Genomic DNA, 24,615 nt, shown 5'->3' with positions numbered 1-24,615 from the left:
TTGCTGCACTCCGAGTGGATCCAGAAGAACAGGTAATGTGAGTACTGCTCTTCTTCTTCTTCTTCAAAGTCATAAGAATTACTTTCACCCACCCCCCAGGCTATATAAACTACTTGTTTTTAGACTACAGTGTGTGAAAAAACCTGAAAGATGCGTTCCTCTGGACTTAGCTCTGGTGATGGTAACCTCCCTGCACAGCAGGAGGGGTAACACTGAGACCTGGCAGCCTTTAGACACATTTTTGCAGTCACAGCATCCAACCACAGCGCTCTCATGAAGTCTGCACCGGCTTCCCCCTCATTCCCAGCCACCTCGGAAAGCACTCTACCTCTTCCTTCAGCTTTACCTACACAATGGCACCGTGGTGCAGCCCCAATTTATGTTCTTTGAAGTCAGACAGACGGAGAGAAGGGTGTTACACTTAGTCCAGCTCTGTCTGCCTACTGGTTATTTTCACAGCAACCCTGGACTTGAAGGCAATGCCAGAAAATCAATGCTTCTCGTTGTTGAACTACGGTTTAAGTTACATAGGGAAGCCATCTCATGTCATTGAGCCCACATTCCCATCAATTTGAAAGTCAATTATCATTCTACGATTTAAGACAAATGCCTTCAGTCAATAATGAGGGAGCACAAGTCAGCAGAACTTAGATTACAAGGAAAAAAAAAAAGGTTACAGCTGTACCTGCATCTTCTCTTGAATGTATAAATTCAAACCACTCTGAACCACAATGAAGATTTTATATACAATATTTTTAATCAAATTCAGGGACACGTGATCTTGTTTCCCACAAAGCAATGAGCCAAGTTTTACACAACATTCATGGGTGGATGCCTTTTTAGGCTGTTACCTGAAAAAAAATCTGCACTGTATCACTACAGAATGGAAAAATAAGGAAAAGTAAATTAAGAAAAAAATGAAAAGGTCCTTTTTTTTTTTCCCCCGTTTCTCTAACGTAGACCTAATAACCTCCAAAATCCGTCACTGGAGCTATATCATTATTATCTACAGAATTTCCCACAGTGTCATCCTAAATGCTATCATTGTTAGAAACTATATATCCCATTAATTGTTCAGAAGGTTTTGTTGTTGTTGTTTTGAACTCTCAGGATCAGTTAGGTCCCCCTAAACTTCTGCCTTTAGCTAGCCTTGTCTATCAAGACTGAGCCACTTGCTTTCTTTGCCTGCACTGGCCCTCAGTGAGCCAACCACAGCTGTTAGAGCAACCAGCACAAAATTCCAGGATTGGTATTTCCAGGGAAAACAACTAACCATAAGTTCCTCTTCTTATCGTGCCTACCAAGCTGGGAGTGGTCTGGCTACTCTACAGCCATTTCTTTCTTCCTCACCTAACTTTTATACACCACTGTATCACAAACCCATGTACTAACGTGGCAAGGTCTGACAAGGTCCCATAGAGGCTTTTGATACCGCCAGCACTGATAACTCCTACACGTTAGTGCTGGGTGCTTGTTTAGCTATGGTTATGGCATCATACTAAAAAAATCTCCAGCTCTTCCCCCCAGGCATCATATAAACATGCAAACAAAACACATAGGAATTATTTAGCTACTTGTTGCCATTACCTCAATCCAATTGCAGCTGCAAATACCATGCAGATAGACCCTAAGAAAAGCTACTTGGAAAGCCATCTTCAAAACGTGCTTAGAACTTGTGCCTTCTAAATCAATATTCACTACACAGAGAGCATTCACATGCTAAAATAGCAGATGCGGTGGACAAAAACTGAAATATCAAGGGGAAAAAATGCAGAAACAAAGATAGAACTGTTTCTATATTCTGAACTGCTGCAAAATGCTGTCGGTTTATTTAAGCTTCACAAAATAAGGAGCGTGCATTTATGAATCTTGTTCTCACTCAAAGGAGAAGATCTTCAGAGCAATCTCTGTCTGTACAGGGGTATCATCTATCACACCACGTGTACTGCTGCAACATGGCCTTGATATACACACACTGCAAATACGTTGAAAAGAACATAAAATTCTCAAAACGCTTCCCAGGAACTGAAGTGTTTGGAAGATTGTCTGGGTTTCTCAAACAATCTCTAATTCAGAGGTGACAAAGTCAGAGAGGTACAGGGGTGCCTACTCAAACCACCTCCACTAAAACTGAAGAAAAAGACCTTGGAGGCCAGTAAGCAATCCAAGGAAGGAGTGTCTGCAAACAGTTCCTCAGTAAACACAGCAGGGGTAAAGCTTTGAGGCAAGAAATATTTTAAGTGGATTTGTCAACACTGCCCATAATTGCAAAGATTAAAAAAAAAATAAAATACAGGAAAACAACAGAAATCTACAGCCAATGCAAAACGACTGCTGGTCACTTTCTACACAAGGACAAGGTGGGCTTGATTAACCTTTAACACTGAAGATCTCAAGGGCCTACATGAAAAAACACTTTGGAGTGATGCATTAGTTTAGATTATAAATTGTTTGCAGGTCCATAGAGTATTCAGAGGTTGAAGAAACACTTAATCTTCTGGTAAATATACCCAGGACCTTGAAGCAGACATCGATGCAGTCCATGCGCTTATTTTGATTAGCCTAAGTAACTGGTTTCAATGCAAGCGGGGAAGGAAGAAACCGGTTTTCAGTGAAGGAGCTTGAGCATTTCCTACCAAGTCAAGAAGGCCCAATGGTAACACCGTTGGGTTCCATATCTCAGGTTTTATGGAAACGTGTACACGTTACCTAAAAATGACTAGAGGTCTACAATAATGGGTGTATGCAGTTGTTGTGTTTGCAGTTGTCAGGCGACCAACATACATAGGAGCCAGACACCTACAAAAGTGTTTCTAGTTGACAGTGGCTGAAAACAAAGCATTTGTGGAAGAGGCTTTACAAGGACATCCTCACGAATAGAGAGAAGCCAAAGTCAATGCGTTATATTAGCACGTACCTACGACTTACACCTCGGTCTCATTTTAAGGAGCACCAAATCACCGAGAACCTCACAAGTCACACCCTCACGCAGCAGGGCACGGCCAGCGCTGGCACCCACCCTCACAACGCCTTCGCGGCAGCTCCGAGCCCGTAACCCTCAGGGCCAGCCCCAGAGCATCCCCTCAGCGCCCAGGGACGCCGCAGGGCCCTGCCCCGCCGCCGGCCTTACCCGCCAGTCCCCCGCCGCCTCCATCGCCGCCGTGCCCCTTCCTCCTCTGCAGGATGAAGTAGGGGTTGGCCCGCTCCGTCACCCACAGCGCGTTGGCCAGCAGCACCTCCTCGGGGTTCACCCACATGCTCCCGCCGCGGACAAAGGGCGTGCGCCCCGCGGGGCCTCACGCACAGCAGCAGCAGCAGCGGCCGCCTCAGACGCCACCATGCCCGGCCGCCGAGCAGCGGCGGGGACGAGGAGGAGGAGGATGGGGAGGAGGAGGCGGCAGCCGCATGCCCTCGGCGCTGCTGCCGCCGCCGGGCGCGGAGGGGCGGCCCCGGCAGCAGCCGCCGCAGCGCCCAGGGCAGCGGTGACATCAACGGCCGCCGCGCACCGCCCAACGGCCCGCCCAACGGCCGCAACGGCCCGCCCAACCGCCGCTCCTAGCCGAGCAGCTCGAGATACCGACTACGTTAAGTCTCTAAATCACGAACGCGGCGTGATCCAGCCACAAACTTTCCACAGAGCCCTTGGTTTTACAGTAGGGGCGTCCTGCAGCTGGTGCCTTGTCACGGAGAGGTGACTGCCACCTGAGGCGGCGGGCTGAGGAGCGCTCCTCACATTCGCGCCGTGCCACGGTAAATGCTTGCTGGTGTCACTAAGGCAGGGAAATATGATCCCAATAGGAGCGCAGAAAGGCTTCTCCAGCCTTCCAGAATTTATGGTAAAATCGTATTAGTTGGAGTTCTAATGTTGTTGAAACGACCTCACCCTTTTCACTGGACAATGAGGAGGAGAATTTAAGGAAAACTGACCAAATTTCTTATAGCTTCAGAAAGAAATTTCAATTTTTGCTTTGTTTTTGTTTTGACCAGCTCTATCTAAGACATATTTCTTCTCAGAAAGAGCAGTCAGGCATTAGAATAGATCGCCCAGGGAGGTGGTGGAGTCACCCTCCCTGGGGGTGTTTAAGGAAAGGTTGGACGTGGTGCTTAGGGACATGGGTTAGTGGGTGACATTGGTGGTATGGGGATGGTTGGACCAAATGATCTTGGAGGTCTCTTCCAACCTTAATGATGCTGTAATATAACAAGTAAAATTTAACTTTCAGTCTAACCTGGCAAAAAGTAGTAGCAAAAATTCTTAGTAACTTCTTTACTAAAGGCAGGATGTCACGTACAAATGGCTCGTAAATGTTTGTGTTGTCACAAAAGCACAGATAGCATTAAGTTCTTGTACTTTCATCACTGCCAACAACATGTAGTAGAATTACTATGACAGCACTAGCATTTTAGGTCAGTGGATAACCAAACCTGAAGAATAACTGAATAATTCTGCTGCAGCTGGAGCCAGCAATGGAGTTAATCTGGTGTTTCCTTGAGAAGGAAAAAATCAGTTGCAGGTGTTAGGAAGCCCTCCTGTCTCCCATGCCTAACTTGGGCACAGACAGTTACGTATGCAGAACTGTGAGCACTGAAAACAACTGCCAGGCCTTAATAGCACCAATTAGTCTGTTTTACATCTGAGTACAATGACGTACATTAATGGCATAAAGAACACCAAAACCATAGTTTTTAATGTCCTTTATTTATTTCTGTTAAGCGCTCTGCAATATTTTAATAAATTTAGAAAGAAGCAAGATGTCATCCCTCAAGTAATGACATTTAAAATTATGCTATATTGCGTCTTTTTGTTGCTTTGTTGCTGTGTTGTAGGTAGCATCAAAGCATTTTTAAATAGAAATTTGAGCCGCTTTCACAGTAATGAAAAAACAGGTATTACGCCATCATGGCTGACCTTTCTCTTAAAGCTAATGCAAATATTATCTCCTATATGCCAAACATGCATTTTTATCCCTCATGTGAAATACTTATCTCCACGTATTTTTTTTTATGGATTTTAGTTGCCCATTAACAAGTTTCTATCCAGTAGTCTGGGAACAAAATAAAGAATTAGGATAGACTAAAAATGGACTTTTTAAAATGGACTTTAAAATTGACTTTTTTTTTTTAAATCGTAAATGCAAAATGGAAAACAGAAAAGTCAGTATTTGAATAATTGACCCAGCTAGTATTGCAATATTTTGTTAGGAACAAACAAAACTATATCAGGTTGGAACCTACGTGTGGTTTTAATACTAACTAGGAGTATTTGAAAGTCGCTGTGCCATTAGATTTAAAACTTCAACACATGCCCTTCAATCTGGAAGAATGTATTAAAGGAATGGTTAAATCAGGAACAGATATTAATACAAAACAATTAGTTACTTCTTATAATATTATGTTATAAACACCTTGGAGAAGAAAATAAACATGATGCTAGCCGTTCTGTGCATTGTCATCAGGTTAATGGACAATAACAGTACCCGACTAGGAAAAAAGATAAAGTAAAGCAGGCATTTTGCCATTTATTCCTCTGAACACCTCCTTACAATTGGCCTCTTTTAAATGTAGCTAACTGGCATTTGTGAGTGGCACAAGACAGCCATTTAGCTGGCTAGGAGCAAAGATAAAATATCACGTAAAAACTTATCTTTGATAAATGTACACACTGTTCAGCTTGGAACAATAGCCATACAGGTCCTGTACAAGGGCATACCTAAGCACAGGAAAGCACCTAGTCATCACTATCTGGAAACTTAGCTCCTTGGACTGCTATAAATCAACACCTTATTTATACATGGAGACAGCTGGTGTTGAGCTTTTTGTGACGTGTTTTACTTTATAAATGTTGCCAAAGGTTTAAAAAGCCAGAGGGCATTGTGTTAGTTACTATGTGGAATGAAACAGGACATAAGAAAGAAAAGGATCTGAGATTTCTTAGTGCATGGTCAACTCACCTGCCACAAAACTTAGTGTTTATATGCCTATAACACGGTTTATTGAAGCAACTAGAAGCATTCAAAAATAATGATGGCACTTTTACCATGCTCCTACAAGTACATATTACAGGCACTTCTACAGATGAGACTGAATCATAGGAAATAATTCTTGCTTCAGGTCATCCAGGAAGTCTGTTGCAAGGATGTGAGTAAAAGTACTCAAATCTCAGCATCTACTACCTGCAGTTTTCCACTTCCCAGCTCTGATAAGTGTCCTTCAGACTCAGAACTAGGGCCACTCACTCTCAGGCCCTTTATCACTCCAAAATAATTTTGTAATCCTTGGGTCTAGTCTCAAGAGCTGATGGACTGATTGAATTGCTGAGCACCTGCTGTAAGATGTACCTTTTTTTATGAAGTGTAACACTCAGCACGTGTGAAATATTGCACCCAACTGGAACACAACCTGCCTGATAGAAAAGAGTTACTTTCTGTAGGATTTTGGCATCTATTCAGTACCAGGCCACCAAAAGTACCATTTGCTATCCCATACCAGGGTTAGGCAGGTAGTACACCAGGAAGACAGCATCAATAAATGTCCCAAGGAAATCTGGAAACAAAGTATTTCAAGGTGAAATAGAGCAAAGGTATTAGAAAGTAACCCAAACAAGTCCCTGGAGTTTTTCAGCAAAAACAGAGGGTACATTCACCAGCATGAAAGCAATCTGGGAAGACAACATATACCCTCACTGCAGAGGCTAGATAAACATCTGCATCTCATTAAAGGATGCCAAAAACAGATTTTATGATTTGTTAATTTGCTGAAGAACAAGGACACTTTTTTTTTTTTTAAAAAAAAAAAAAAAAGGTTGTCCTCTGTAACCTTTCTTACCTGGCCTCATATGCCATAAAAACATTTATTGGCTTCCCTATTTATTTTGCTTGAGTTGAAAGTGATTTCAAAGTAACAGACTAGCAGCAGGGTGTTTTGTTCTTATTGATGTGGTGATTCTTACAAAGGAAACATCCAGCATTTCTTCCAGGTACCCACAGAGTGTCAGGGTGGATCTTCATCAAGCTGTAGTGGTTCATTCTGAATTTGTGACAACAGAGGTTGAACAGAAAAGCAGTGTTGACTTCAGAGGGTCTCAAACACACAGCAAGGCAGCAGGGAGAGCACCTGACCCTCTGTCAGGAGATTCAGACAGGAACTATTTTTTATTTTGACTAGATATGCCTTCCTAAAGGCATCACACCGGGAGGTCTGTTCTGTTACAGCTGGATTCTTCTACGTTTGCATATCTGACAGGAAACACCAACTCTGAAGATAATACCTAGCTGTCTTTTCTCTTCCCAGCATATTTTCATTGCCTGGAAAGACTGTCAAATTCAGGACAAACTTTCCAGCTTTCAGTCTGAATGAGGAATCTAGATTTCCAAGAAAGGCCAATTAAAGCAGTTTCATGTTCTGTGATGCATTTTTACACTTCCCTATAACCATAACAACTATTCTTGTGTATGCCACTCACTACTCTTTGCTCTCATTTTGAATGAAAGCTTTTTTTAGGCCAGTTTTTTGTTAGATTCTGCTTGTCTCCCACAGCAAAGGTACGGTTTATTGATAAAAAAAAAGATTTATTTTTTTGGCAAGGCATTGTATTTAACTCTGCTGTTAGGTACAGTAACAACTGCTTCAATCTTTGTAAAGCACTGCTGTATACTAGGCTCTTCACAGCTGAGGTAGCCATCTGCCCACAACCCACACGTCGGATTGTGGCCTACCTCGCTTGGTGATGTGCATCAGATAAGACTTACCAGCTCTCCTGCCGTATCTATTCTATCCTTTGAACTCTGACAGTTTTTGAAGAGTAGATATCAGAATTGGACACAGTATTTTAACAAAGCTTTACCTTTTTTTTTTAAACAAAATGAAATAAGATCCTTGCTGCTTTTGAGAAATTCTTTCTGGAACACCTTGCTTTGACATAGCACTACACTGAGAACACACGAAGTGCTTTATTCTAAACCTTCACCCAGGAAGGGCTTTCTAAAGCAACCACCCATGTTTTGGATATAACTGGTGCTCTTTGCCTTACATTTGGTTTATGGACTTCAGTGCTGGACTGTAGTGGAGCGATCTGTGACTTGTTATAGCAATGACCTTACACCAGTAGTTATTATCCTGCTTATCCCTGTGTCAATCATAAACATTGTCAGTAAAAATCCTTTAGTACAATCCTCATCATTTAGATTATTAAAGTGATACATGGACTGCTACAAACCATCCCACTCAGTATTATCCCCTTGTTCTAAAATCTGTGGGTTCATTTCGTACCCAGTTGTTCAGATCAAGTTAATTGCATGTATGTCTTTACAATTAGAATTGCTTTGGCAAAATCCAGACATTTTTCAACTCTATCTCTATCGGCTGAAGCTTTTATCCTGCCAAAAAGAAGCAAGCTTTATTTGACTGGACTTAATTCCATGAGACCACCCATCTACTGTTCAAAAAAAAAAAAAGTTATATTCCCTTCCTGTAAATATTTCTTAATATTATCCCAGATAAATCATTCCCTCATTGCAACAAAGTTCAGCGATAGACTAACTAGTCCATGGTTTGTTAGATCTAGCACACTAACCAAAGCTTGTTCTTTTGAAATGTGGGAACTACCTCAGTATACAGATGAGTGTATCAAAATTTCAACATCAGCCATCTTCCAGTGGAATGAAAATAGGTTAAATAAACCCAACAACTAAAATTCTGAAGACATTATTGAGGTTTACTACAACCAAACAAATCTGACAATCATAAAGTTGAGAAGAAAAACAGCCTATTTGAATAGGCCTTAGGAGGTTGCACACAGTTGAGATAATGTTACTAAACTAAGAGGAAAACCAACAAAGATTTGACACCAGATGATATTTTTAAAAGCAACTGTCCTGAAAAAAGGCACTGTTGCCATACTTCAGTGAGATACTAGAAAAAAGGGTGGGACACATTTTGGTAACAGCACAATCTGCCTCTTTGTTTCAGGTTCAGCAATCCAACTTCATTTTGCACCTTCCTCTTAGCACCTTAAGGAGCAAGCAGTCAGTCACTGAACCAGCTCAGCAAGAAGCTTCATTGGCGCTGTTTCTTCAGAGTGAGAGGAGTGAGAAAGCTCAGAACTGCACTGGTAAGGAATTAAATTTATTCTGAAAATTTTGGTGGTGTGAATTACAAGAGCATGCGATTATAACTTGTTCCTGGTGGAGATGATAGATTTCCTGAGGGACAATTTATGTTGGACAACAGAGAAACTGCTGGACTTAATTTGGTTTTAAGAGTGTTAATGCTCAGTGATTACTTACCTTAAACCTCTTCATGAGCTACTTATGCTAAGCACCTGAATTTGAATACTTTATTCTATGCCATAAGACTTAATTTTGCTCAGTCATAAACTAGTTAGGTTTGTTTATCCTTACATTCAATGTAAATTTTGTTTACCCTCCAATGACATCCCTTGCTTTTTTGTACATTTTGTTATCTGAGTTATGCTAAAATGGAGTGCAAATTATTTAGAGAAACATCTTTTGATAAGAAATAAGGACTGAACCTGAGTTAGATCTGTAGAAAACCAGGAGGCTGAGGTGCTAGTCAATCCATTTACTCACTTGTGTAGTGAATACTTTGCATAGTTAATTGAATCTGTAGTTAGCTTATTCTAGAGCTTTCCTCAGCATTACTCTGGGAAAGTCTGGGATCTTCAGCAATTGCTCTGGTTGCTGAAAGCAGAAACCTGAAAAGTGACTCAGAAATCTCATAAGCATAGCTGGGTAGGGAGACATCATGGAGCAGACTGTAGAATTTTCCCCTCTGGTTTAGCTTGCAAACTGAGTCAATAAATAAGAGTCACAATAATGTATTACAGTGATTGCAATTCCTGTGTTTAATTGTAATGCCTTTTATTCCTTAGCAAATAATCCCATGTGGTTATGGAGGGAGTCAACAACACATTCATTTGTCAAATGCTGACATAGAGGTGGTGACAGTTTGTGGGTGGGGATTAGCCTGTACAGAGACTGTGTGTAAACAGCTGGGGGGGCTTTTTCTTTTTGCTTTATTAACTGTTTACCAGTTATTTGCCTCGTTATTGAAAATAACAAACACCAATGTGAGTTAAGATACTAAAATCTGCAGAGCTTACTTGCTTTGAAAGCTTCACATCAGTTCCAGCTGAACGTATTCAAGTCCCCTGCAATATCATGCTCTGGGTAACCCTGGAGGACAGGTTTGCCATAGCAGTTGATCCACATAACCTCATAAAACCAAACTCAAATTTGTTTGTGCTAATTTCCTGAGTAGACTGCGTAAATAAATACTGACCTAGATCACATTGTCATATTTCTCAGTTTCACAGATTACCTAGTCTACGTAGGCAATAGTAGTGTATTTAGCTCTGAAACATAGAAGAATGCATGCACATATACATAGATATTTTTAATTCAAAAAGAAAATGAACATACCAAAACACCATGAGAGCCACATTAGAAAACAGTATTCAGGAATAAGAGCTTTATTCAACATAAACTTCTACCCAAAAAAATCTGGTGTTAATTCAAATTGCACTTTAGTGATGCAGTTCAGGTGCAGTTTTAAATGTCTCAAAAATAAGGTGAACAGGAGAGTCAAAGTTCACATGTAAGAACTAAAAGATTTGGGGAATTCCAAGCCTTATATGCCACTGAGATACCTCAAAAGGTAAAATTAAATATCTTATTTTAGGGTAGTATCCAATTAAAAGGCTAACATCTGTTATTTTGTCCTGTTTACATTCATCACGATATTAGTCTTTGCTACCTTACCCTGCCACCCTAGGAAAAGCCAGCTCCCACTGTTGTTTCTCATGATGGAGAAGGTTAGTTGATGTGACCCAGATGCCACATGGGCACAGCTACAGAGAGCCTGTCTTCATCTTTGTTTCCTTGTTAATTAAGCTGCAGTAAGTCACACACAAATATAGCACTGAAGACAAAAGCATCTCTTTGGCAGACTCCCGGCTGCTGCTCTTCCTCCATCCCACTCCTGGCTGTCCACCAAGCAGCTGCTTAAAATCTGGGATCAGAGTTTTTCTCTGCACAAGATGCCTGGTTTTACTGACTGCAGAGCTATTCTGGGAAACTGGCCAGCTTCTAAACCAGTCTCCTCACCATCACATAGACTGCCTCTGATTTGAGAAGTATTTTGAGCTAGAGCTAGCCTAAATAACTGTAAGCTGTAATGTGACCTAGGTTCCAGGTTAATCCAACTCAGTACTCGCCTGCTTTTCAGGCATCCTTACATCTTCCCGCAGTCTCCCCTCAAGCAAAGACAAGCTTCCCTGTATTTGTGGCTTTAGATTAGAATACATCAGTACAAAACGCCATGTTACGTATTCCCATACACACATGCAGAAACAGCAAACACTTAAAACCAACACAGCTGTGTTTGGTGGAGGCTCATACCCTGTTTGGATGCAAGTATACAAAAATTTTTGCTGCTGCTGGTGACATCCTCATATATCACTGCTTGAGCTCAGGGCAAAACTTTGCTTTTGAGCCAGTCCAGTATCTTTGCAAGAGGCTAAGAGGAAGATGCATCGTTCTTCAGCCCATTCTTGGATATGGACAAATGAAAGTGAAAGAAAGATGGAAGAAATAGAAGGGGGAGAACACAGAAGTAGTTTAAGGACAAAAGAGGTGTAAACAAATAAAAGCAGAGAAGCTGAAAAGAACCTAATGAAAGTAGATGGAAGAAAGTGGAGAAGAATTCAAAGAGATTTGGAAGAAATCAGACTGAAGCAACATACTTTCTCTCTACAGCATCCAGGAAACAGTTTTTAGTGGTACATAACCACAACAGGAAACCACTTGCACCACTTTCATTCATTTTTCTAGGTATGACTAAGCACAAAACTATTTTACAACAGGTAAAACAACACTTGTTACTTAGCCTTCAGCTATGCTGAGTAGTTAAGCATATCTTTAGGCTATAATCTTTGTTTAGAAGTATTAGTCCATAAAATATCTCATGCCAACATAGGAACAGGTAAATCTCCTTTCTAAGTAATTTATACTTTAGTTTAGACTAACTCCAAAGTGAAATAAATATGGGTGCAAAACATTAAAGTTTTCTATTAAAGAAGTCCACAGCTTTTAATTAATAATATTTTTACCACAAACTCTGAAATTCTGAAATAACTATTATATTCTAAAATCCCTTACTGATAAAATCCATTGATTTACACGTAATATAAAATTAACTCTGTAGAGAAATATATATGTACACATTACTAACAGCTTTGTAGAACAGATGCTGTTATTGTCCCCTTCTGGGAGATGCCAAATATTAGTGAAATATCTGCTGACCATGGACTTTTTTCCTTAAGTAGCTTATGCAGTCCTTTAACTAGACACCATGGATAACCTAGAGGCACTCCTGTCCCCATTTTCTGTGTTCTGGGAGTGAAAGGACAGACTGTGTCACCAAGAGAGGAGTGAGAGTGCAGGTGATGTACACTGATCCACAGCACAATATCCTTTTGGCACCCACTTGTAGGGATGGGAGATTGGCCTTTGCACTCCCAGTTTCTGCAATTTGCACAGCTGGCTCAGTCTATGCCTCTGTGATTAACAGAAGAGAGCACCATTCAGAGGCAGATTTTAAGAAATAAATCAGTAACGTGACTGATGCACAGCCCCTACATGCAGTTTTGTTTCTAGAGCATCTTTACCTTCTCTGTAACTCTGACCCTCACACACATCTGTGGGGTTGCTTATAACCCAGTCTATATAATCAGCCTGCTGTTTGCATGGGCCAGGAAGAGGGAAGACAATGCCTCTCCCCCACTCTGTCCTGTTTACATGCAGCAAACACATCAAAAAGGCAAATCCACTTCACAAAAAAAAAAAAACCTGATTTATTTTTACATAAAATAATCCTTAAACTAGGTACAGTCCTAACAGATATTTCAAAAGGTGCATATATAACCTCAATAGGTTTTTATACAGAATATAAGTTTTGAATATATTTATATATATATATTTATATAGTGGAAAACACCCTCAGAAGTAAGTTTGTTGTGATCTGAAAGACGAAGCCACCAGTAATACATTTGATTCTTCGTATGGCCTTGTGACTTGTTTTATTTGTGTTTTGCTCTGAGAAGATGAGTTGTAATTTCTCCAGGCAAGAACAGACATTGAACATTTCAGAGACTTGAAAGTCACATGTATCTTGATTAGGCTTTCTTTTTAAATTGCAAGAAAAGATAAGGAAGAAAACTTGAAACGGAAGCAAGTTCCTATAGAGGATGAACACTGGCTCACACACATGCACACAGTAACTTTGTGCAGCTGAACATCCTGTTGTTGCACACAAGTTCCAGCAAAGCAATCACTGTCCTTCCATGTTATTTTTTTCAGAGTGTTTTCTTGTCCCATGGTATCATCTGAAATTCCTTTCTACAACCTCCTGTCTATAATGCTAAATGCACCATTTATGCTGGACATGGTTTTGGTCTTGCTTTAGGTCTGAATCCGAGATTAAGTGTCCCAAGAAACACAAAGGGAACTTCTCATGTTTTGAGACAGGAGACAAACACAAGACAGAGCAATAACATGAACGATCACCACCCTTGTTGGTCATTTCCTGTAATAGGTGATTACCAATAAGGTAAATTCAGTTTAAACTTAGTTGTCTCACTTAGTCTGGCAGATGCAGAACTGCACATTCTTAATGCAAAGGGACCTCAAGAGTGCTCTTCCATACAGGCCCTCATCAGGATAATGAGTAGTATAGGCAATCCATGACATTTAATGTATATATGAAACAGTTCCAATCACAGCTAGAGAGTGTTCAAAATACTCACACACCTCACGTACCCGTTTCCTCTACTTTTCCTGTAAGAAAAAAATGCTGAATTGTAGAGTCCTTTACCTTCAGATAGTCTTGATAATAAAATACCACTACTAATCAAAAACAAAAAAAGCAAAGGAAGCAATGCTAACAAAAAAATGTTATGACCTAGTGAGCTTTTCACGGGCTGGCAGCCAGCTGTAAGTTAATGTCTCAGTATTTCCTGTGTGCTTTTTAGCAGCTCAGTGTAAGAGTAATTGGAGAAGGAGAAAGAGTAGCATGGGGGAGAAGAGAAAAAAATCAGAGGATCTGAGTTATCTGTTAAAAGAAACAGAAATGTAATGAATAACCTGTGTAATCATTCCAAAATAAGTCCACATTCAGAAATGCATTTAACAACAATTTCACTTTCATAAATTTGAAAGTAAATTATATTGATCTGGTCTAAGGAACTCTTTTTTCCCTTCAGAAGGGATACTGCAGGGAACCATTCAGATATAATATCACACTATAAATTCATAGCTTATGTTAATGTACATATGTGGACCTGTACTTTGTAGCAGGACAAAATTTAAAATGATTGCTGTTATACTTCCAAGTGATTCTGTAGTTGCTGTCTTAGTTAATGACCATGGCAGCACTGATAATTTGGAGGCTTGGGCCTGATGCATCAGTCCATTTTCCATTGTTCACTAATTGTCACTTAGTTCAACAGAAGCAGACCAGGGTAAGACAGGAGTGAGAACACGGAGGCAGCCGCAGCTTTTGCCTGCTGCAAATCAGCATATCAGGCTTATGCTGTTGTATTTCAGATGCTTCTCTGGATTATTGTGATACATATTTAATTACTGGATATTTTGCTTCCATGCATGCCAACTTGGCTGGTCTGCCTTCATACTGGCAGCCTGGGTAGCCAGTTGCCCCCCTCACATTCATTTCTAGATGTTCACCAGCATGGTTTTGCTTGAAATTAGACCAAGAGCAGACAGGATGGCAAGGCCCAGCACAGGGGAGATTTCCTCTCCCTCCTCCTCTCTTATCTGTGTCCATGAGATATTTATTTGATGAAGCAGCACCGCCTGCTTAACCAATCAAATCTTTCAGAGTTATTTATGAGGGATGACAGAGGGGGTTACATTGGAGAGGAAAACTGATAGACAGTGAAAGTATATTACCATACCAAGATAGCATGCAAAATTATTCTGTGATTATTGAGAAGGGACAGGCCTCTCCTGGCATACATAAACACGCTCCATTATCTGCCGCACCTTCATTGTCCTCCATGCAAGACTAAAGGCTGCTGAGGCAGGGGAATATTATTGCTAATTTGCATTTATTCAGCTTATAAAAGTGCATCTACTAAAGCTCAGAGGTCATGGAAGAATACTTATTTACAAGTCCCTCGGCAGAAATATTTTTTTTCATACTATGCACTTCACTGGTAAGCAGTAACAATAGAAGATTTAAACATTTAATCTCTTTGAGCATTTAAACCTCTTCCTAATAATTACACTAGCTCAGATACCAGCCAGGTCACTTCCACAGGCTTTCTGGTACTGCTAGATCCAGATCCCCAGCCTCGCCTTGCTCCAGCAGCATCTAGATTTCAGAGGGCATCAAGCAGTCCCCTCTCTCCCCACCCATCTCTTCTGTGTAGCACATACCTGCTCTCTGGCCCTTCCACCTCTCATCACCCCTAGGCCTGGATAGGAACTCAAAAAAATCGAGGTTGCTGCAGAGAGCTCTAAAACAGTACTGCAAGTGATGGGTACAGATGTAAAGCCTCAGAATAGGCTCCACTGAGTCCTGCTGGGACACAGAAAATTTTTCATGGTTTGCCAAGAGAGGTAGGTACTTTTGGACAAGAGTCAGGCTTCCTCTACAAGAAATGGAAGTGATCAGCTTGGAACAGAGAGGCCCAGGAGTGCAAGTCTCTCATCCCCATTGTCTCACGTGCTGAACGCACTGAGCATCAGCCTTGGAGGCCGTGCTGGTCCACCCATAGGTCTTCGAAAGCCAACACCAACAAGCAGGTAGCTCCTCCGTGAGCCAGCGCCCGTAAGTCAGAAGAGCAAGGCAGTGAGCTCAGGGCAACATGAAGCTCCTGAGGGACAGTGGCACTTGTGTAAGGGCTGGCAGCCCAATTGCTCTGGCCTTGCCAGGACACCTCTGCAGCACCAGCAGGTAGCAAGCCTGACCCTGCCCTCTATGGGTACAACCCAGCCCTCCCAACCACTGGCTCAGGCAACACTGCAGGTCCATCCCTAAAAAACAAGTGCTGGGATTGATGCTGGGGCATCAGCAGCTCTTCCCATCAGCAACTGCTTGGCACCAGGGCCTCAGAGGGGGGTCACCCAGCATGGTTTCTTCTCTATGGTTTCAAGCTTGTTGGCCTGCCAGACCTGTGATGTACAAGGGAAAGGTGATAATGTATGAGGTGGAAAAGCTATTTGCAGTGTGCATATGTAGAGAGCATCCTGCTGTGCTGCATCAGGCATGAAAGTCTGGTGGGGAGTTGCATCTCCCTCCTCCTCTGAAGAAAAGCTCCTTGGAAATAGCAGGATAAAAGCTTTTTGTTTTTCCTTCCTGCCATTAATGGCTATTCTGTTTAGCTATTCACCCAAGGTAGACATCTTTCATGTAACTTAACGTACTGCCTAAAAATAATCTGCAAAGCCCATTTCCTTGATGGGTTGACTTAAGGCCCCCATTCAGGGGCAGAACGTGCCCGTTCATACTTCCACTGCTACAGGCAGTATTCGCTCCCAGGATAACTAGCTTGGGCACAGCACTGCTGATGGGCTTGCTGGGAACGACGTGCCACACTTCCAGCTGGCCAGCCCCTCTAGCCCTTTTCCACCCAACCACCCTGTCACTCATACCTTCCTGGCTGCACCAGATGTCGTGCAGGCATACCCTTGGACAGCACAGTACCAACCAGTTTTGAAACGATCACTTCAGACTAAGCAGCCAGTAGCTGTTTGCTTCAGTTGTGTCCTGGGGACACAGTGACAGCCTTCCTTGCACATGCTGCTGGAGAAACCCCGGTGATGGATGGACCGAGTCAGGAAATCTGCAGCCACCACCTCAACACGGTGTGCAATAATGCAAGTCAGTTTACCTTTTTGCCCTTGCAAAATGGGAAAGCTCACCCAAGAAACACAGCAGTTTCCCGTGCTCATACACTGAAAGCACCCCGGATTCACCAAGAAGCAGCACGACAGCACTAAGTACGGCTGCTTCGTTATGATAGGAAAATCTATTTCTGCATTACCTCCTTCATTTATAGTACTTTCAACATAAAGCACCTACCTATATATTTATAATTAGAACTGCTCAGATATCTAGTTAATATCAGGAATCTGTCTGGAGGTAGCTGGGATCACGCATCTCCACTGTTAATCAGCCGATGACTTTGGCGAGGCTGACATTTTCCTGGCTATTTTTAGAGCATGACTCAGACGCTGTGCTACCGAGCCTGCAGGATCCCTGTAGGCTGATACCACAGCCTCTCAGAGCTGCACCGAAGCATCGTGCAAGAAGGGAAAGGAAGTCAAAGCGGGCAAAGGCTTTGTTCACACACCTTCAGGGCTTTCTTGGGGAAAAGTAAACATGGAAAGCAAGGCGTTACGGTGAGGAAGTGGGGTACTAGCAACTAGAAGGGAAACCTTTCTACGTGGCTGTCACAGAAATGTTTTCATAATGCATCAGTGACCTGGTAGAAGCAAAATGGAGCCTTGTGAATGCTGTTTCCAGAAGTGACTGAAAACCCAGAAGAGAAAATGTTGAATTTTCACCCAGTCCTATGGGTAATTGAATCCCCTGCATCCTGTGTGTAGTGGAGTCCACTGCTTGTCTCATCTCATTCCTCACCTGGCCTCCCTGAGAGCGGCTGCCATGGAGAGAAGCCCCCCACACTTTGTTCAGCAGGGTCCAAGAATAGAGGAGCTATTGGGTGTGGGGAGAGGGAAAGCAGGTGCTAGAGAAGGCCGTCTTGTGAACTGGTTTGTTCTCATCCACAGCTTTGGTATTCATCATTTCAGAAAGGGCTGATTGGGATGCCCTTAGCAGATAGGTTTTCTGCAGGTTTACATCACTGTGCTATCTCTAGGGCCTGCCTGTTGGAGCAGCACACAGCTGGAGTAGAAGCAGTTCCTTGGCATGGGGTTTCTCTCCAGAAAAAAAAATGATCAGTACCTGAGCCTCCATCAATCAGCTTTAATGAGCTGAAAGTAGTTAAAAACTTCCCAAGAATCCAGTCCCTGCCTCCTGAAGTTCCTGGGTTTTATTTTTAGTTATTTCCCTTTCTGATAACAGACAGGAGAAGTATATTTGGTCTGAAGTGCAATGGAAACTCTGGCTTTGTACTGAGAAGAAGTCATCTGAGCAGTCACCCATTGCTTGGCACAAATGCCCCAAGCATGTGTCTGTCACCTTCCCATCTCTCATCCCCCAACTCTCATTCTTGCTCGGCCTGCTAATCTCTCATCTGGGTTTTGCTGGGCTGGGTATTACACATCAATGTATTAACTAAGGTTTGAAATTAAGAAAAATGCTTTTAACTACAGCTCTGTAGCAGATCATAATTAAAATTAGTCGTTTACTTAGTGCCATGGTACCACCAGCTGCCCTGACTGCCTGCAAATTGGTGACACCTGCAGAAGCAGAGGCAGCTCTAAGCCCTCACAGCCAGCCTGCCTGCTAGGAGTGGAGGCACCAGCAGGAGGAGGGCTGCTAAAAACCCCGTCCCTCCTGCTGCCCTGCCAGAGCCCTTCCAGCCTGCCCTGACATTTTGCGGGAGTTGAGGCTTCAGGGCCAGCTCCCCTATTGCTTTGAGATTCCCATCTGGTTTATCCTCCCTAGAAGCCATTTTCCTCCATTTATTACCCTGTTTCTTAGATGTCTTTCAATCTTACTGCCTGAACAAGATCCCTGCCAGTGCTCCTGCCCCAAACATGAGTCTGAGAACATGGGTGGGAGTGGGCTGAGCCCACAGCAGAGGCAGCCCACCTCTGAAGTCAGTCATACTACATCGATTTACATCAGAGTGAGACATAAAACATTCATAATGCATGTAACTGGGCACCGCAGCAAAGTGCATGAATCACAGCAAGCATTTCTTCAGGACCCCACCAGCCAAGAAACAAGCAGTAGAAATATTTAAGTGTAAGGAGCTTGTGTTTTGGTTTGGTTTCATCTTATGAAGATTTAAGTTCTAATTAGTAAAGCTACAATGTTATTTGTGGGCCAGTCATCCTAAGCAGCAGTGAAATCCACAGATCGATAGGGCACTGCATTATAGTATTGCCTTTCATTGCTCTTACGTTTCATCTCTTTCATGGCCTCATTTCAGACAGGAGTGAATAACTACATGATTGCTTTCTACAACAGGATTTTACACATCTCCTGTACAAGCTTCCTGTACAAACCATACAACAAGTTTTCATATCCACCCTTAATGGCAGCGGTAGGGTGGGGGAAGTGCTTTGTGGCCTACAAAGCTTGCAGCTCTCGGGGTGCTTTTCACAGAAAGCTTCAGGTTTTCTGAGTTCCGACAAGAGGTGCCCAGAGAACTGCAGGCACAAGACTTCACACCAGCTAATGTGAATCCTGGTGCAATTTCCAGCACCAGGGGCTCCCAAAACAGGCCACAGGAGGCACAGCCCTGAAAGTACAGTGATCACCTTCCCTAACATGCATTGCCAGCATGCCTGTTGTATTATGCTTATTGTACAGAACAAATTTCCCCTGCCATCACATTGCCCAGTAACCTTGGTTTCCAGTACTCTGAGCAAGCACACAAGCAGGTGATAAATGGAGCTGGGTGACACCCATTAGTGCAGGGGACAGGTGGCTACCAGGTCTGAACTTCTGTAGACATGAACTGAAAAGAGATTACAGACTTGTCACATTCAAAAAAAAAAAGTTTTCCTGTCAAAGAAACCCATAAACCAAGAAAAACAACTCATGCACAGGATATGCCTGATACCCTTCAAGCTCATTCATATATGAGCTCCAAACACAGCATAATCATCTCTTCTGCTTCCTTTTTTTTTGTGATGAACAAAAACCAGGATAGGGTTGTGAGCATAACCAACACAGAAAGGTATTGCTATGGAAAATAACCTCATTTATGACCAGAAAGAGAATGTCTGAAAGCTTACACTAAAAGGAGAGACAAAAGCAACAGCAAGATGCACCAAAGTAACCATGCTGCCCTGTGCCAGTGACCTGCTGCAAGCTCTCCGATAGGAGACCTCAGAGGGACAGGCAGAGAGGGCTTCTGCCCTCAGGTTTGATGTACCACCTGAAGTGCTTTCAGATGGCTGCTCCCAGCAGACTAAAAGGGACTGGGAAAGGCTTTGGGAGGCCCACACAGTGCCTGACAAGCCCTGTCGGACAGGTTTGAATGAGGCTTGTGGCAGAGGAGACAAGCAGAAAATTCCTTCACCAACCCCATCCCAGCTCACACAAGTGGCCCCAGGTCATTAATTCCCAGATTCCCAGCTCCACTGGTTTCCATAAAAAAAAATCACACAAGCCCCCAAAGCCACATACAGTATGCACAGCACTGCATCCTCCTCCAGCAAGCTCAGTAGCAAAGATCTTTATAAAAAAATAAGTATTTTTACATTTGGCCTTGCAAAGGGAGCTTTTTTTTTCCTTATAAAAAAAAAAGTAAAAAGAAAATGAAGGTCAATGTCACCTTCCTGAAAAAGGTTAAACGGAAGCAGGAATGCTGTTTGAGCTTGAACAACCTTCATACAAGCTCTGAACTACAGTTTGTGCATGTCCTATTTGGCAGCAGAGGACCATGAACCTTACAAAGGATGCAACAAAGTGAGGGAGAAAGGAGAAACCAGAATGACCGTATTTACTGCAAAAGAAAAACATTCAAGTCCCTGGCTACCAGCAAGCTTTACAAAATCTAAAGAGCAAGGCTAATCTCTATTTCCATCCAAAGAAGAGAATGGACAGAAAAGATAATATAACCTAATAACAGCAAGAATAACAGTACTTAGGAAGGTTTCTGGTATTACAATCAAGGGCTGACAAGAGCACGCTGACACCGTATTGCTAGAAAGAAAAAAAATTATATTTACACACCACACGGTTTGCATTTAATGTGCCTTTTGTGCAAAGTCAGACTTCACATCCTGGAGACGGCCAAGTGCAGTTCTGAATTGCTCTGCTTAACCTCTCAGACACATGAGGAGCGAGATGCAGTAGCGTGGATTTGCTCCTTTGCTGGCCAGACCTACTCTCCAGGGAGATGATCTCACAGCTGCATAAAATTATCTCCAGCACAAAGAGAGAATCTCTCACGGTCAGATGGAGCTGCTTCACCACTTATGAAGCCTGACAAAACAGGCGTGCAAAGCTCAAGCAATAGCTATCAAAACACCAGGCAATTTACTGCTTATGTGCCCCTCATCTGAGGATGCTCTCAGTCAGTGACAGCTTCTCTTGAGTGAACAAGCAGCAATAATATGTTTGCCTAAGGTCCTACAGACCACAAATTGAGGTGGATTTGACATCCTCAGGGCCTTATAATACTGCTATCCCCATGACAAGCAGTGTCCTGGCTCTCACACCTGCGCCCCAGGACCCTTCCTCTGCAGGGGCTCCCAGGGACAAGGCAGCCAGCAGGGAGTTCCCACCCCCAGGTATTTGGGTATAAAAGTCACATTTTAGTAAGTAGCATGCCTTGAGCCCAGGCGAGGCCAAGGGCACTAGGTAGCACCACACCAGAAGCACACAAAGAGCAACTTGGGCTGATTGCTCCAACAGGTGACAGCCTACCAAGGAAAAAAAAGCCCAGCTTCCTACCAGCCAAAGCACAAGCGAATCCTTCATTGTCATCCCAGAGAACCTCTCCCTGGTGCTGCGCTGAGCCCTTGTCTTCCCCCAGAACAGAGGCAAAAGGAGCCCCTACAACAAGAAAATTCCTTCTGCAGTATCACTAGGGCTGCTTTATACCTTCAGCCCACAGGTCCTGCAGACGCCTTCCCAGCACGCTGGCCTTCCCCCTCTGCACAGCCCAGCAGCACAGCTGACCCATGCTGGCCATTGCTAACAATGCCTTGCATGCACCTGCACCGGGGAGCCCTGCCAGCTGCTTCTGTTTAGGACCCCACTGAGTGCAGGCAAGGAGAAATGTTTTTTTTTTTTCTTTTTTTTTTTTTTCCCCAGTGCTGATGAGCTGTTTCAGAGCACTTTTCTAGCTGAAAGGCTGTGAAATTCAGCGTCAGTCCTCCATAAGAAAATCCCCCTTCTCTATGCCTTTGGGGCAATTATTACACACAAATAAAAAATCCCAAACCACCACCCTCATCAAAATAACACATTCTTGTGTGATTTTTCTCTTCCATTTTTGGGTATTTTTCTGGCTCTGAGACCCAAGCCACACTGAGAACAGGACACCAGAGGTACAATGAAGTACTCCATGTGCTGAGGCTGTGCTGACAGCTTGTGTTTTACCTTGTGGGCTTGAATCTTGGCCTGAGCATGGGGCAGATGCTGGGTGAAGGTGACACTGATGTGCGCCTGAATTTTGGCTGGGTTGTGCCCAGGTGAAGGTGTCTGCATACAGCCCAGGGCTTCTGATATGGGGCTGGAGTGGGATGTGAGACATGGGCCCCCACAAAGTGCACCACGCTTGGATATGGGTTTTTCCCCGCTCAGGTCTGAGTGGGATTCCCTGTACGGGGCAGCCCGGGCAATTCTTGTGAGCCTCTGTCAACCGAAGCCACGCCAAAATAACCCGCTCCTACATGGATACGAGCGTGTGCACCCACAGAAGTTCAACCGATTTGCTTCTTAAACACTCCTTGGCTAAAGCCTAGTCAAAAGGTGGCATTTTCTGCATGCAGGCAGCCAGGCTGGGCTGCTGATTTGGGGAAAAGCCCACCGGAGTCCCAGCGGACAGGGGCACAGAGACCCACCGCCACCACCGGACTGTGGCCGAGGCGATGGCTGCGGCTCGGCACACGGTGTGCGGGGCTGGGAGATGCATTTGCAGGGCGAGGGAGCCTCCTGTTGGGGAAGAGCACTCCTGTTTCGCAGGGACGGGGACGTGCCTGTGTGAGGAGCTCCTCGCAGAGAGAACAGGGCTGAGCGAGGCCTGATGTGGTTGGGACTTTTACCACCCAATTTTTTCAGCACTTCTCAGTCGCTAAGGCTGCAGCCCCACACGGCGCTGCCTTCCCTCTGCCTCCAGAAGCTGAGGGCTTGCAGGAAACATCAAATACCACAGGCCTTGCCCCCAGCCCGCGTACACTGCAGCCCTGGGCACTGCTGTGCCTGCACCCCGAGCCTTCCTCTTTCTGGCCACGCCACGCAATTCCAGAGGGGCCCACGGGGCTTGGAGAAAAGTGGCGAGGATGTGCCCGTGTCCTGTCCACACAAAACATGACTGAGCGAGCCTGGCCCCTGCAGCTGGGACGTGCAGGATGTCTGGAAAGCCAGGAGCAACTCAGAGGGGGCGACTGCTTTGGTGCTGTGCCTTCATTGGCGTCTGCTCAGAATCAGATGCAGGCCAGGGCTGTGGGCCAGAGCCAGCACGGCTGCCCCAAGCAGGGCAGGGGAACAACCTCGCCTGAGCTCTGGGCTCTGACAGACGAGCTCTGGGGCTCGGCCAACACGTCTGAGGCGTTACCACTCCCAGCTGTCTGCTCTGTATCTCTGCCAGGAGCTACCATGCTCCTAGCTAGAGCAGGAGGACAGCTGCCTGGGCTTCAGCTGCCGCTGCCGGCCTCCCTGCACAAGCCTCTCCTTGCGACCTGTCAGGGGGCAGGCCGGACTGTAAAGGCAGGGTACTGAGGGGCAGACGTCCATCCAGCAGCATGGCCAGAGGAGCGTGGTGGCCTGCAGCACCGGGTGGCCCCGGCACGTGAGGGCGGTGATGTGTCCCCTGATTCAGTTGTGGCCAGGGCTTGCTCATTTTGCGTGGGGCGCAGAGGCTGAGGAACGAGTGTGCTGCAAAATTGCACCCTCCCTGACTGAGCACTGGCTTCTTGTGGCTGATCTATGGTAGATATGAATGCACCAACCCATCTGATTTCTTTTGGACCGTAAATCCTCTTATTCCCCATGGGCCTCCCCCAGACCTGCTCACCCCGTGTGGCATTGCTGCTTTCTCGGAGCTGTTTTCCTGGGAGTCCCCAAGACTCGGTGCAGGAAATGCAGCATCCCTTAGGGCACCCTCAGATGTGCAGCACAAAGCGTGCTTTCTTTCCTAGCACATTTTGGGTATCACGGGACAGGAGGGACCCTGGGTTGGCTGGCACAGTACAAATCTGGATAATTTCTTTTGAGTCCTGCGTCCTCTCCACTGGCTGTGACAGGTCTGAAGGTCACCTCCTGCAATCACAGGAGCGAGAACAATTTGACTTAGGAGGAAAAAAAAAAAAAAAAAAAAAAAAGCACAGAGCAGCATAGCTTTATTGCTGCACTTTGACTAGAGACGGAGCCCATACGCAGTGGCGAAGAGTGATGTCACCCCAGCCATAAGTATGTGCCTGCATCCTGGAATTAATTGCCGCACACTCCTCGTTATTTATAGCCCTGCTGCCATTCTGAGCAGCCGCGCACTGGGTTACTTCTGCTGCGATACCCGAGCACGCTGTGCCCACACGATCTGCAGCACTGGCAGCAGCTGCGTTGTGTGTGCAGATCCCACAGCAACTCGCTCCGCTGCCTGCCGAAGGAACCGGGCCTGCTCCCTCCTGTGGCCGCCCGGCAACTACGTGGTCATAGGGAGAAAAGCACAGACCGGGATCCTGGGCTGGTGATACCTCAAATCGC

The 24,615-nt window shown here is 44.3% G+C and overlaps 1 protein-coding gene across 2 annotated transcripts in view; it reads right to left on the bottom strand.

The window, feature by feature from the left end:
- TBC1D9 (TBC1 domain family member 9) overlaps positions 1-21,895 on the bottom strand; it is a 69,792-nt gene extending 47,897 nt beyond the window's left edge. The window contains exon 1 of one of the 2 annotated variants that reach the window (XM_038178920.2): positions 21,790-21,895. In XM_038178920.2, the coding sequence (XP_038034848.2) occupies positions 21,790-21,880 (91 nt within the window). In that variant the 5' untranslated portion in view covers positions 21,881-21,895. Of the gene's footprint in view, positions 1-3,130; positions 3,466-21,789 lie in introns of those variants that run through there. The other variant, XM_038178919.2, reaches the window with a different exon arrangement.
- Between the last annotated feature and the right edge of the window lie 2,720 nt (positions 21,896-24,615).

This window comes from Anas platyrhynchos, chromosome 4 (assembly GCF_047663525.1).
Source record: "Anas platyrhynchos isolate ZD024472 breed Pekin duck chromosome 4, IASCAAS_PekinDuck_T2T, whole genome shotgun sequence".
NCBI lineage: Eukaryota > Metazoa > Chordata > Aves > Anseriformes > Anatidae > Anas > Anas platyrhynchos.
This window is presented reverse-complemented; position numbering and strand designations above follow the sequence as displayed.